This window comes from Chelon labrosus (assembly GCF_963514085.1).
Source record: "Chelon labrosus genome assembly, chromosome: 22".
NCBI classification, from domain to species: Eukaryota; Metazoa; Chordata; class Actinopteri; order Mugiliformes; family Mugilidae; genus Chelon; species Chelon labrosus.
Genome location: NC_140355.1, coordinates 5,250,250 through 5,265,320, shown reverse-complemented (window position 1 = coordinate 5,265,320; position 15,071 = coordinate 5,250,250). Strand labels below are relative to the sequence as shown.

General features: G+C 39.9%; 1 protein-coding gene across 2 annotated transcripts; it reads right to left on the bottom strand.

The window, feature by feature from the left end:
* Positions 1-55: 55 nt before the first annotated feature.
* Positions 56-9,149, bottom strand: stom (stomatin). Of its 2 annotated transcripts, XR_014699733.1 has the most exons (8): positions 8,993-9,149; positions 7,965-8,074; positions 7,684-7,756; positions 4,871-4,953; positions 4,469-4,672; positions 2,551-2,685; positions 1,878-2,136; positions 56-1,428 (listed from the first exon to the last, which is right to left on the bottom strand). XR_014699733.1 is itself a non-coding variant. In XM_084572081.1 (7 exons), exons 1-7 carry the CDS (start codon positions 9,051-9,053, stop codon positions 1,948-1,950), a joined length of 855 nt encoding a protein of 284 aa, XP_084428207.1. In that variant the 5' UTR covers positions 9,054-9,149; the 3' UTR covers positions 57-1,947. The 2 variants fall into 2 exon arrangements, 1 of the variants encoding a protein (XP_084428207.1); XM_084572081.1 differs by having other exon boundaries at positions 57-2,136.
* Between the last annotated feature and the right edge of the window lie 5,922 nt (positions 9,150-15,071).

Sequence of the window (15,071 nt, the reverse complement as noted above, 5' to 3'; positions counted from 1 at the left end):
TGCTTTTACAAACATTCACTTCCCACTCTGACCTGGAAGAAACCGAATCTTAAGACAAACTTTTGGACTGCATCTTTATTTGAGGATTTCAGATATTGTATATACGTAATATATCAAATAATAAAATCAAATATTAAACATATTTCTGTATACTCATATAAATATTATGAGCTGCAAAAACCAAGCATTAGTCCTGAATGAAAGAAACATTGATGCATGTTGTTTATGCAAGGCAAAAACTGGTGTGCATTAATGACCAACAGAGACCACAAATACTTGAGTCATTATCCAGCAGCTGATCAGTGATCAGCAGCACGATGTGGTCGTGCTGTGGGTGTCTGTGTTCACTTCCTTTCTTTCTCTTATAATTACTGTAGTAGAGTGTCTGAATTAACTCAACATGGGTTGCGCAGCGATAACATAACACACATGTGCAGTACAATGTAACAGGCTTTATATTCCATATTAAAAAAAATAATAATAACAGGGTCACTGCACAACTATACTAACTACTATACATATATATATATGGATATATATATTACCACTACTTGGTCAGACAGAGAATAAAAACTGGAGAGTACATTTACAACCACTTGTATTTAAATGTTAATGTTAAGTAACTAAGCAACTACAGTACAGCAATTGACAGATTATCACAAAGATGCTAAAATATTTGGTATTAGCGCGTGTGTCTACGAAGAAAAGAGGTCGGTCAATAAAAACTGTTGAGATGGAAGTGCATAGAAACGTGATTAGACTGTAACATGAATACATGGCAGTAAGTTAAGGCTTTCGGCTTAAAGATTTGCAATTCCTGCTTCTCCCAAGCACACAGTGAAGCCAGAGAGGAGGATGGCTAAAACAAAGGCAACTGACAGCTGAAGTGTTTCTAATACTTCTTTCCACCCTGCAATATTTCAAATAGATCTGCTCAATGACCGTCGTCACTTTTGTATCTGCTGTGACCAAGAAAAGTTAATAAAGATCATCGTGTGTTAAAATCCAAAAAGATCAGCATGTCAGTTTCTTTCATCTTATCTGTCAAAGTCAAAAAGAGAAGTGCAAAAAGAGTTATATATATATAGTGTAACTGATACTGTACATCCTGGCACATGTTTAGTAACTTAAATGATGAGGTTATGGCACTGCTAACATCTAAAATACATACTCAGTTAGGTGTAGTGAACTGGCACTAAAGCTAGAGCCAGCATGACGATAGAATGAAAACATTAGGTAGGAAATGATTGCAGCACTATGATGCTGGCAGTGGTCGCATTCATGCTCCAATATCTGGACAGATTTGTGATTTGTGTATGCGTGTGTAGGTGTAGGCCACATATCCAGCAGGCACTTAATGATGGTGATGAGAATATCTGAGGTTCCTGGTCCTTTGAGTCATGGATCCTTGGCTGATTTCTACATTTGCTGCAAAAAATACAAAAATAAGATTGCAAGACAAACACTAAACTTCCTGACTGTTTTGACTCACAAGTCTAAATAACTTCCGTCAGTTATTGGCACACACGCTGAGCTAAAAGCTGCAGATTTTGCTGGGTGTCTGGCACTGCTGGCTCCGACTGACCCTCTTCAGTGCTGGTTAAGTTGACTGAATCAACTCAGTCAACGCCATGACAAAGAGATCTGATTCAGTTTAATAGCTCCTAAAAAAGCAGGAGATGAATTTATACTTTCAACTAATCTATGTAACTAATCAAATACACTATGCACTAGTAGGCTGTTAGCTGAAGTTGGTGGGATGTGTTCAAATTAAATAAGAATTTAAGGAACTGCAGTTGGCCTCCGCAAATAACTCAAGGAGCCACAAGCACCAACTTCCCATCTTAGCACTGCTAGTAGACACAGGGCCTAAATACCTTTATGTGTTAAGTGATGCATGTTGTGTGAGTGTGTGCATGAGAGCGACGTGTTGTTTCAGACTCCTGCTCAGCGTTTCATGAATCCGTGCATCATCTCCAGCGGCAGTGGGAAAATGATGGTGGAGTTCTTCTCTGCAGCGATGGTGTTGAGGGTCTGAAGGTAGCGCAGCTGCAGGGCTGACGGAGACTCTGCGATCACCAGGGAGGCCTCCTTCAGGGCCCGCGACGCGTTCATCTCCCCCTCTGCTGCGATCACCTTGAGACGGAGACAAGAGGGTTATGGATAGTCTTGATCATTTTTTTGCGGAACGTCTTTTTACTAGCTTATGATGGACAGCTTGCTTGATTCTTGATTTTTTGACTTTTTTACTCTTTGATCACTTTTTTTTCACACTGTTCAACAAAATGTTAGCTTACAAATTAAACAGACCCAGCAGGGTAGATGATTTCTCAATTCATCGAGCTGAAATTAGTTAATCTAATCCTGTATTTGTCAGCTGAGAGGAGAAGAAAACAGCATATCTGGGAAAAAACAGAATCTTACATGTGCGATAAAAGTCTTGCCTTTAGTCATCATTAACAGCACTGACATGGGAACACATGTAAGCACTGTCACATTGTAGAGGATCTCCCTGTTTAAACTGAGTGACAGGGAGACAGAACACCTTACCTTGGCTCTGGCCTCGCGGCTGGCCTCAGCCTCAGCCGCCATGGCTCTCTGGAGCTGAATGGGCAGCTTCACATCTTTGATCTCCACCCGCTCCACCTTGATTCCCCAGTCATCTGTAGCATCGTCCAGAGAGGACTGAAGAGACAGAGAGACGATACACGGTCTGTTCTAGCCTTATATCTGAATATGACTAACTAAAACTGCAGCGGTGGAATAAAAACTAATTTATAAAACCCATAAACTTGCATTTATCATAACTGTCCAGCAGATGGCGCCAAAGGAGACTGCATGTTTCTCTCACAAGGAAAGAGATTACAGCAAGAATACAGATGGTGTTTATGTGAGATAAATGGAAATTAATTAGATGTGATAGCATGTGTATGTAATGCACACTCACAGACTAGCGCACTTTTGTAAAATTACATGACACCGTGGAAAATGCACAGTAATGCTACAGTAATGTAATACCTACAATTATTGTATAGTCACATATAATATGTTTATTTTAACTTAAGTAAAGTTGTTTTCACGCCCCACATGTTAGAAGCCCTGCAACCAATAAAACAGTTTGGTCTCTGTGCATGGAACAGTGGCAGTGTTAGAAAAAAAAGAGCTCTGTTCTTGTCATACTATTTAATCCAGTCAGTACTGTGAAAACCGAAATGCAAAGGTTTGTTTAGACAACCAGTGCAACAGGAAATGGTTATTTATGTATGAATTTACAAACTGATAGACGATAAAATCAAAGATAAGCTGGTCTCAACTTCTTCCAGCACTCTAAAGACACAGCGAAGCATCAGCCTATAGTATGTGTTTGTTTTAAACAGTTCATTCTCGAACACATCGTCACACAACAACATGCTGTAAACAACACATCAACGGCGACTCAGCACCAATGCAGCTGATCGTGCTCGATGGTTTAGTCTTCGTCACTAGTAGTGTAAGGTTATGCTTTAGGTAGTCGCATGCAACCAAGTTAGATTTGTGCAGTAGTCTTGACATCTGAACTCCAGATGCGTCGCCTTGGTGATTTCACATAATCAGATATGTCTTGATGTCCAAATGGCCTGATAACTGAATCCTGCTCCAAACTAACCAGGTTGCAAACACTGGCAGACAGCTCTGGCAAAGGGTGTCAAACCTCATGCACATTAGTGTGAAAAGTGTTCTCAGACAGCTAGTAGTTACCATTATTTCACCGTTACACTAATGACAGCTGACAGGTTCTGTCTGCAATGCTGGGCCACAATACTCTTCACCAGGAGTGTAAATAATTACCTACAAAATCAAGCTAATTCTAACTTGATTGTTTTTTAAACGGGTAGAAATTCACATGAATGAACCACATCCTGATCACTGACATACATTCTGAGCGTTAGAAATAAATGTTTAATCGTTTACAGTAGCACAGCGTAAACTGGAAGTAAAAGTTTAATGAATTAATAAATAATTAAACTCAGAGACAAACTAAAAGCAGAGCTCAGAATGGAACCACAGGAATAGCTAAGCTTTGCTTACACAGACAGTGAGAATCCAGCTTCAGTATACAGCTGGTAAATTTGGCTCTAAGCAAAATGACACTGCAATTCTTATACTGCTGGCTTTTCTGCATGAGTCAGTGTGTTAGCGGGCTCGTGTGTGGCGCTTAAACAGTGAGCTAACAGTGGCTAAAGGGCTTCACAGAGCTGAGTGAATACCTCGAGCACAGATCACAGGAATAAGGAAAAGTCTAAAGGTCACATCAAACATGAGAGCGTAATGACCATGTACAAATGTAGAACGTGCGCCTTAAACAGTATGTGACATATTAGGTGAACGACTCTTTCCAGCATCTTACGCAAAACTGTGTACAGACCGGTAAATCAGGGAAGCATATAATTTGTACTGGCATGTATTTTGTATGAAGAATGAACTCTACCTGCATACTGTGTGCAATTTCTTCACGGTCAGACAGGATCTCTGCCAGGTTCTTGGTGCCCAGGACGTTCCTCAGAGTGGTCTGGGCCAACAGTCGGGTGGCAGCATCCGCATTAGTGATGTTAGCCACGGCCAGAGTAGCATTCTGGACCCGGTAGTACACCACACCATCAACGCTCACTGTCACGGAGTCTTTGGTCAAAACCTGAAAGTGAGTATGAAAGAGCAGGCTGTAATTATTAGAACTATTACACAGTCAAATGCTTTGTGTGATTTCACTCGATATTACTCGAATTAAAAGCATGAAAACCCCCCACACCCACAATTCATCTGATATCATTTGAATTTCTGTGAAAGTGACAAAGTACCCGTTTAATGTAATCGTGAGGGGCGCATGTCATACCTCTTGCGGCGGGATGTCGAAGGTGATGGTGCGCATGTCCACGCTAATAAAGCTGTCAGTGCAAGGCAAGATGAAGAACAGTCCTGTGGAATCACAAGAACGCAAATAGTTTCAACAGAATCTAAAGCCGCGGCAAACACAATAATGAGGAAGCTTCTCCGCAAATGTTTGAAAACACCAGGATGAATGAAATTCTGGCAGGAGGCCAAGTCAAGCTCTCTTTATAAGACTGCAGCTGTGCTGACAGCGAGGCAAAGCTGTGGATATGCGCAGCTTTCATTAGCCCGTTTCAAGTCGCTATGACTGAATCAGCGCATCAAACAATACTGGGCATGTGCCTGAGTGAAGCAGACATGTGCTAGGTGAGCAGTCATTTAGCAAACATTAATACCGCACCAGCTAGAGAGTCGTTGGCTGCATTTCCTGTCAGAATATTGTGAATTTAAGCGGAGAGATCACAGCCATTTGTTCAAGGGTGGAAATGAAGATAACAGCAGTTTCCCTGTACCATTTCCAGCACTCGATTTTAGTTTTTTTACACACAAGAAAAAAGGTCTCAGCTGCTCTCACGCAAACACTGTAATGTAGACCAACTTGTGACGCAAAGGAAAATTCCACTGACATATATGTTCATCAATAAACATCTCTGTTATATTATACACAGAAATGAAACATCCTTTTCATTTACAGTAAACTTTCCTTGTGCGGCTGCTTTAAACTGAATATATGCTCATGTGCTGAAAGCAGCTGCTGCAGATGTACAGGGAGCCAGGTTATAAGGCTATGGGGCACAATGGGAAACCAAATGCTGAATTCAACTTTGGCACCGGCTCCTCCAGCTCCTAAAGAATGTGTTTGCCGGCAGAAAGCTATTATTAACCCTGTGCTGTCATAAATGGGGTCCCCTGGCTCTCAGAGGAGTCATATTTCAGCATTTTGAGAGGACACTGTCTGGTTTTTAGATCTAGAAAACAAGAAATCAAACATAAGAAGACAGTTTGTTATGAGATGTATGCAAATTACACCTCGTGGGAGTCTGTGTTTTTTACTAACAAATGAGCTGCCTTTCACGACAGAAGTCACATCATTGAAAACTGGATGAATTAGACATTCAGACTTCGAACAGACAAATAAGCAGCAGCATTGCCACACGTAACATGTATGTTCAGTGCGTTTGTGCACATACAGTATTTTTCCATTGTAAAAAGTGGTGCCCCTGACTTTGAAGGACCTTTTGTCATTCTGTTCAGCAGGAAGGAAGGGGATGGGTGGGAAACTACACACACATAAACTAGTGCGTGCTTCTTCCCATGCTTTCTTCAGTAGCACTTAAGTGGAATGGTTATAAGGGCAGCAATATTGACTAAGTAAGGCTGGAATGTTTTTCTCCAATTTATCTTGACACAATCTATGGTGCTCTGACTATGTTCAGTACCAAGTTAATCTAGTAATGTGATGGTTTACAGATCTGCTTTTAAAGCTCCCATACTGCTCGCAGACTCTCAGGGCTGCTCAAATTAATATCAAACACGTTTACTATTTAGGATTTAAAGTCTAAATGTCTATATTATCACATTAAGTAATGACAAAAATGTGTCAAATGCACAGATGAACCATTCCTGCCACAACATCAGGTAGAATCCTACTGTTAACAGTCATTGAAATCATAACTCATGTTCGCCTGGAAGAATAGATGCATCATGTTAACTGCGCCTGTTGTTGGGCGCAGTGTATGAAAATGGCTACAACTGTTCATTTGAAATATATACAAACAGCCCTAATTTAAAGTGGAGCAGTAGTTGTATTTCAAATCAAGTGTACTGGAGTGCAGAACCAAAATAACAAAACCACGTTTCACTGTACAAATACACAATGAATGCTCTGTTTATTATATTCCAGCTGTGCTCTTTGAGCCTCTGAGTTGTCATGGCGACCAGTGTCTTCCAAGTCTGCTGGGAAACTAAATCATCAGCTCTAAGTGATTTGACTCCATCAGAGATGATGGATCCTCTGATACACAGGGCATCTGATGCCTCACTGCTATTTAGAGGCACCACAACTTAGAATCAGAGTCATGACGGGAAAATGACCAGTACTTGGTCTCCTCTTGCTTATTTGAAGAAGCTGTTCAGTATTACCTTAGAGATGCCCCCTGGTGCACAAAGCATACTAGTTACTCTGTTTATTCAATATAATGCTGAACAGATCCTCATGCACACGTCTATTTTTCCCCTTCCTTGCTAGAAACATATGTTCCAACAAAGACTAAATGAAACAAAGATCATCTGCTTGACAAACTACATCTTAATTTATTGTGGTTTCCACTGCCTGTGAGTCACTGGTTAAGATTGTAGTCTGCCCTCCTGAAAATAATTACATGATCAAAATGTTTCCATTGCAAAAGTGGAGTCAAACATTGGTTTACATAAACTAACTTCTCGTTTAGGAAAAACTACTGCAACTTGTTAAAAAAAAAAAAAAGGTTTCAGAGATATTTGTTTCACAAAGCTCTTTCTCTATGTTAATGTGCGCAATCTAGTTACATTAAATATCCTGTTATCATACTATTTATAGTATCTCACAGACTCTCAACCAAAGCGTGCCTTAGTGTTTGTCTTTAGGTCCCTAACGACAAATATACGGCATCTGTAATTTATAAACAAATGTCACATCATCTGAATCATAACAGTCCAGAGGGACACAAGGGATGTTGTTGGCACCAGAAACATTTAACTTATCAGTTGAAGAACTGAGGGTGTAGATGGAATAATACTCTTTTGTTGGTGAATAAAGTATTTAACATGATTCCCGACCTGGTCCTTTGGCTCCTCCACGCAAAATGCGCCCCAGGCGAAAGATAATGGCTCGCTCATACTCCTTCACAATCTGTATATGAAGAAAAAAAACACACACCGGTCTTTCTCTAATTTAATATTCCACAGAGGTCGGCGCTACTATTAAATCAGCACCAAGCAGTTCCTCTGCTAAATTAAACAAATGCAAAGCTCACCAGCTTCTAAATGTTGTTACAACATAATAAGTGAACACAACACATGGGGCATTAGCTCACAGGCTAGATCTGATCACAGCTGACCTTAATGCACATCCATATGGAGATGGGCAGAGTGACCAGCATGAGACAGACGGAAAACGCCATCAGTAGCCAGCCACATGTTCCAATGTCAGCGTCAGAACTCTCCAGCGCTGTGGGACATAATAGAGAGAGACACATGCTGTAAACAAACGAATTCATCTGGTTCAAATCATCCACGGGAAAACATCTGGGAAAAATGATCTATCTTAAATGAATAAATAAATACAGTCACGCTTCTGATAAGCTTTCATCCATCTCATATATGATTAGTCAGATTTACAGTCACGTCGACTCAATTATGCATATTCCTGCATTTTGGGACTGCTTAAATTAAACACAGGCAGTTACCTACATCATCCACTCTGCCTGCAGCATTTACCAATCAAAGTTTGATCGTATGAATCCACTGAAGGGCTGAGATCCATACCTTCAACATAATGTAAACCATGCTTGATTGGACCTACCAAGTTAGATGTCAAAACTGTCAGTAACGATTACAACACATGTCAATAAGTAGCCTGGGTTGGGGATAACACCCAATCAAGGTAATTACTAAGCTACAATGCTAGTCCTTGAGCAGATCAGCTGCTTTCATGTGTTTCAACACAGCTTAACCAAAAAAAGGGAGAGGGGTAAAAATGAAAGCAGAGTCAGCCCGCTGTTGCGTTATGAAGCATTTGTTTCATATTGATAACTTTCTGCGTTAAAGGCTATTGCTTTACGGACGGTTATACAACGGCTGCTAATATTAGCTTTAATGTTAGCTTCAGGTTGGTGAACGCTAGCCAGCTGCAGCTAACTATAATGAGCAAAACTGTACCTCTAATGCTACGTTTGGGGTTTTGTTAGCGTTTTTCACACCAGATAAGTATGCAACTTTCAAATATATGCCGTTAGCTGATAAGACGAATAACTTGGCATTAAATCACATTCATTTCAGCTTGCGCTGTGAAACCGTGGGATGACGCCCCGTACCGTACCCCCATGTTACCCGAAAGCTATTCGTTTGGAAAGAGAGCAGCATTTACCTGCTTGGCGTTCTCGCCTTTTGGCTTCTTTCGTCGTAAGTTCCGAGTTGTCCATGTCCATACCAAATAAAATATCTAACGGTAATGGTAGGCAGGCGGTGGGAATGTGTTTACAGGGAGGACCGTGTGTCTGTAAACTGATGCTGCTGTGTGGGGGTGGGTCTGTTTACCCTCAGCTCTGACTTGGAGGTGTGGCGACGCAGGACGTAGCCTTCTCAAGCGCGGAGGAGTAGGCGCGGTCCAGCCCTGTACAGCCAATGGTCCAGCCTGACAAAGCACATTTTAAAGGTCTTTATAAGGTCCAGGGAAAGAAACGTCCGAAACCGTCCTATGTCAGCAACGATTATTTAAAAACAAACAAACAAACAAAAAACACACACACACACACACACACACACACACACACACACAAACGCCACACCTGAAGGGTAAAACTGAATGACAATGTTTAATGTGCACCAAAAATCTGTTAGTGATTTATTTATTTATTTATTTATTTTAAAAAAGTGCACATTCAAATAAAACAATACCTGAGCAATCCCACTGACGAGGATGACACCATTTCCGCAGTGAACTCAGTTGTTGGAACTTTATCAATGTCTGAGTAAAATAGTAACACATTTGCTTTGTGCCGCAATTTGGATGTGTAAACTTTGTCAGAGAGTTGCTGCAAGTCGCCTTGAAAACATACTGCAGCCTGCATCATCATGGTGCTCTGGGTTGAGGTCAGGGCCACACAGGGCCATTTTTACAGGCTTCCTCGCATACCAGCGGTGCAGTGGGTGGGAGCAATGCATTCTTATCGGTGAGACAGCTGGCTTCTAACTTAGCTAGCACTTTCAGCTACCTAAGCTCATCTAACTATTTGGAGTCCACAGTGCAGGATTAGTTAGCAGCTGAAAACTAAAAATAACCTGCAATATTGAAGGCCTGCACTGGACAGCACTGGATGTGCAGAACTGAATGAATTCATGTTTTCACTCATCTGATGCACTGACATCTTTGGTGTGACAATGACAGGGTGGCAGATTATTGCGATTATTAATGTAAAACATGAATTTGCATGATTATGTATTTAATTCTTATATTATTTAAGGTGTGAATTCTGTCGCTGATCAAATAAAAAAATAACCCTACATTGAGTATATATGTTATTTTAAAGTCACCAAATCACAGTAGGCACATAGCCAACATGGGTGAAAATACAACTTCTGCATTGTGATTATTAGCTACCTTGGTCTAATCATTCTTGGCTGGGAGGTTAAATCTTGTCAAGAGTAGTCAAGATGCTTACAAGCAAAATTTCAGTTTATCCTCCCCAGACAAAGAATTACCCTGAGTCTAAACTAGCAAAATCTGCCATAGGGTAGATAGAAGGTGGCCCCTAGTGGGGGCTGTGGAGTATTGTTGATGCACATAGGGTCTTCGTAGGTTTAAGAGCGTGAATGATTGTCATTGCAAAATATCCCAAAAGGTATACCTTGGGGTTCCCCTTTCTCCTCTATTTCCCCACGGGGCCCCAAACAATTGCTTGGTTTGCCAGTCCCTGCTTAGACTGGCACTTAGTTTCATATTCTTGGTTTTCAGTGCAGACTAGCGCATTTAGTCAACAGAGACATCTAGGCTAATTGTTCATACGGTAAAGGTTGGGGTGTACAGGAATCTGTAATCTTCTCTAAATCCAAATAAATAATTAGCAATGTGACTCTACTATTATGAATAGGATATTTTGGACGAAAACAAGCAGCCACTGTAATTTAAATCACTTCACATATCCCTACAGAACATGCACAAATGACAATAAAGCCGCGAGGATTACATTTTATAATCAGTTATGAAATACAACATTGGAGCAGATTTGGAGCGTATAGACCATATGTTGACACCAGTTGGGGAAATGCTACATTCCTTTTTTTTTTTTTTTTTTTTTTTTTGGACCAATCCATATTTGTAAGCCTCTTTAGTCTTAGCTTCAGTGTTAGCGGTTTGTTGAGTTCAGGTGGTGGCATGCACAGAAAATCCAGGCAATTCCAGTAAGTGTCATTATCCTGGGAACAGGAAAGGGGCGGTGGCTGTGCGTTTTGGAGTGGTCCACAGCTCCATCCCATATAATCCTCTTTTAATTAGGGTGAGAGAAAAATGAGGGACCTCTCCTGGATTAGTCACAGCACATTGACAAAGCACCAAGCTGGGACCAGCATACAGGACTGGTGGCCAATGTGGCCAGTTAGGTACAGCAAAGACCCTCTCATGTGTGAAAAAAATACCCTCCCATCTCCCTGCGGCTACCTGAAGTTTGGCCTTCCGGCTTCTGAAACCAAAGCGTCTCTGGGTCTCTGGTGAACTGGGAGGATAAGTTACAGCATATGATTCGCTCATTTCCAGTCCTTCCCCCATTTTCACTCTCACTTGATAGCCTACTGTATCTGCGGCCACACTTTCTCCCTATTATCCACCCTTTTTGCTAATCCTACAGGGCACTTTGTGCTCCTCATTATCTTTCCTGATCCCTAACTATCTCTCTTCATGCTCTGTCTGTCCATTTCTCCATCCCTCTTTTTCTTAGCCGATAATGGAGGTCCTGCCTGATGCTGATGAAGATTGGGCTGAACAAAAGAATCCATTTAGAGCCAAATAGTCTGTGATGCCCACACAAATGTTCAGATGGGCCTCACAAAGACGGTACCAGTGTACAAGAGTAGTAAAGGACAAGATTACAAGTTATTACAATGATTCAGGTTAGCATCCAGGAAAATCTAAATGCAAGTGGCATAAAAATAAACGCAACCGGCTTTGTGCAAATGTTCTATTTCATTATTTAAATATTTTTTCAGGAGCATAAAAATACTACACAAGAGACAGGTGATAATGCTAATGCAGTAAACAAATGCAGCTGGACTGAGCAATATGACTAGGAGGTAGACGCATTGGCCAATGCAATAGGTACACTTAAAACTTAGTGAAAACTAAAGCATTCTAAGAAAATAGTCCTGCAATAAATCTTAGCTACATGAAGGTTATAATGTCCAGTTCATGTTGAAACCGAATCAGAAAGGTTGAAATTCAACTGGATGATCAGTGTGTAGGGTGTAGTTTATGATGCTGTGGTACTGGATAGAATAAAACGCACAAGTGTTTCTGTTGTGAACCCTAGCCCACTGATTTAAATGGGGTTGTCCAAATAATAGAAACGTGTCGACACGACACAAGACGGTTAAATAGTACTTTAACCCACAGAGCCTTCAAAATGAAAACAACAGCTCTCTCAGTTATTTTAAACTAATGCTGAATACCATAACCGTCATAAAGCTAAGATTTAGTGCAGGTCTGTTGTATTAAAATGCATTAACTAGTGTACCCAATGAACAGGCGAGTGAGAGTATACTTCTTTCCAAAAAACAAAAAAACAACTATCACCACCTTTGCACATAGACTAAGCATGTTTGATATGTGGTTGGATAAGTCACCACTAGAGGTCATTGAGGTGGTTCCATTGAGTTCCCAGTTTATAGTGTCACTGTCAATACTGGAGAATGAGCAAATTGAACTGATCTGATAAAACAACATTATTTTAACCGTAATGAATATAGAAAACATTTACATAGTTTTTATAATAGATTCCGAAGAGTCGAAAAAGGAACTTGTTCTCTGGAAAACGTAAATAGACTGTGAGGAGGGCAGTTTGTTTTATACATACATCTCAGGATAATCGGTCAAGGTGTCCTTCAAAAATGGTACTGCTACTGATGTATGGACATTTATGTAGTTTGTGTAAGAAACAATACTGAAAACAAATTATGTTAGATGCATCATTTCTACAGGTGATGCTGTGAAAGGTTTGTGGGCTGATGTCATTACTTGACAATAGCACTACCTCTGGATTCATAATTTCTCCGTGAATAATAATTCCACTGCCTGAGCCAGTCAGTATAAAGTACATCAACTTGTTTCCAGTCGTTTCTATCTCCACTGGGCCATTAGCTGTCAATTTCAATGTTTGAATGCAGCGGCGAGAAGAAGTATTTCCCTACATTTTGTCAGCAGTAGCTCAGTCCTGCCAGAGGTTTGATGAATGCACATAAACAGTTGGTGAAATGATCATCCAGTAATAGTAAAACCAAGCAGAAGAGTTGTTGCAACCAACATCAGATGTAAATGCCATTTTGAAGATGGAATGAAGTAGAATTATCTCTTTCCAAAATTTGATGGACCTATCTACTTGTAAGACAATATCTCCCAATAGTGAAAAATGCTACTTGTTTCATCGTGGACAATTATAACTGCTGTAATTTAAAAGCACTCGAGGCAATTAACTTAAATTTAACAGAAATTATTTTTGACGTATTTATTCTCATAGTGACAACTATTGCATGGACCACTGGCACATAAATACAACTGCAGTTTGTTTTGAGTTATGTGGAGAAGAAGTTCATAATACCAGACAAATCAAAAACAGAAAGTTGTCTTTCCAAAGGAAGATGTGAGTTTTCAAATAATTAAGATGATGAATGAAAGTACAATAATATAGTGTAAACTGAGAAAATACTGTAGTTTCAGTAGATTTATATAACATCATTGTCTCCCTTTATCTGGAAACCTGCATGACATGATTATGGTAAATCAAATACAATATATAATCTATAATGAGACGTGGGCCAAGGATGGAACCCTGTGGGACTCCCATTTTAGTCTATGAAAAGTCAGAGAATAAAAGCAATATCATTAAAATGTCCTTTGAAGTATAAAACCTCACCATATCACATTCATATAGTGAGACTTTAAGTTGCTCTACAAAAACTATTAACACCCTATAGAATAATTAGGATGACAACCAAACAGTAATCAGTGGAAGTAACTTGATGCTTCAACAACTCCTGAGCCAGCCAGACAAATCTGAGAGCTGCTTAAAGATCAACTCCTGAGTTATACAAAATGATTTAAAGAAAAACAAAAAACAAATGAATGGTTAACAGGAAGAGGATGTGAATTAAACATGCAAGATTATCAGAATAAACTATCATAGTCATAAATTCTTGAATTACTTCCTCAAAGACACGGCAGACTATATGGGAAACCAACCAACCACGACTTGTGTGCTTTAAAATCTTGATCGTAAGAGTTTATATGATCACTGAGGAAAGAGAAATTTTACCTGTATAAAGTTCAATTCAGATGCATTTCACGACACTATAAATGTGAAGATTACAGTGGTGGATAACGCTGAGCATAACTTGACCAGTTCTAGACTGGTTTCTGGATCACATTAACGTCAGGTAGGATCACTAAAGCGGAAAAGTGCCGCACTGAAGCAACTGGTGGACAAACTTCAGTGGACTTGAACTCTTCCTGCCTTAGAGCATGTAACACTGGGTGGCAGTGTGTCCCTCTAAACAAAACGGGATTTCACCTTCTGCCTCCAGCAGAGGAGCTTAAGTCCGTGAGAAGTGAGAGGCGCTGAGAGTTGACCAGTCTGAAGACGAAGGGAAGTAAAGCATCCAACAAATGACATTAACACACAGTCTAAGTCACTGTGTGTTATTTTCTGTCTTCTCCCTGGTAAGAAGTATTCATCAAAATTAATTTGATTTATTAGTCTATTCTCATAATGTCGTAAAAACCTGTAAATACCTTTGCAAAGCTGTCATGTTCACTTAAAACATTCTCTACACTGACTTGTCTTTTCTAAATATTTCGCTTTAGTACATATATTACATTATCTAGATATGAGATGTTCAAATAATTGTATAATCTTCTAATCTGACTAATAATTTGAAACTCACGAAGCCTGTGTGACATAATTCATATTAACTGCACTGTGAAAAAATATATACTATATCAAATTTGAGTCAAATTCTTTTTTTTTTTCTTTTCTTTTTTTTATTGACTGCAGACTGGAATTAGCAGCAAACAAAACTGCTAGCGTTTTGTTCAGACACCACAGAAAAGTAATTTACAATGCCGCCTAATCTCTCAAAGGCTTGTTCGCTTCGCAGTGTTTCATCCAGTGAGCTCTTCCATATAAGCAATGCATTATACTCTGAGCCCAGGGGGATTTATCAACTCTGCATGGAAGAGCAAG

Excerpts from the sequence above, each read along its gene's own strand:
- stom (XM_084572081.1), bottom strand. The coding sequence starts at position 9,053 with ATGGACATGGACAACTCGGAACTTACGACGAAAGAAGCCAAAAGGCGA. Across the intron at positions 7,757-7,964 it reads CCATATGGATGTGCATTAAG|ATTGTGAAGGAGTATGAGCG; the intron begins GTCAGCTGTGAT and ends CTTCATATACAG. Across the intron at positions 4,954-7,683 it reads TGGAGGAGCCAAAGGACCAG|GACTGTTCTTCATCTTGCCT; the intron begins GTCGGGAATCAT and ends GTGATTCCACAG.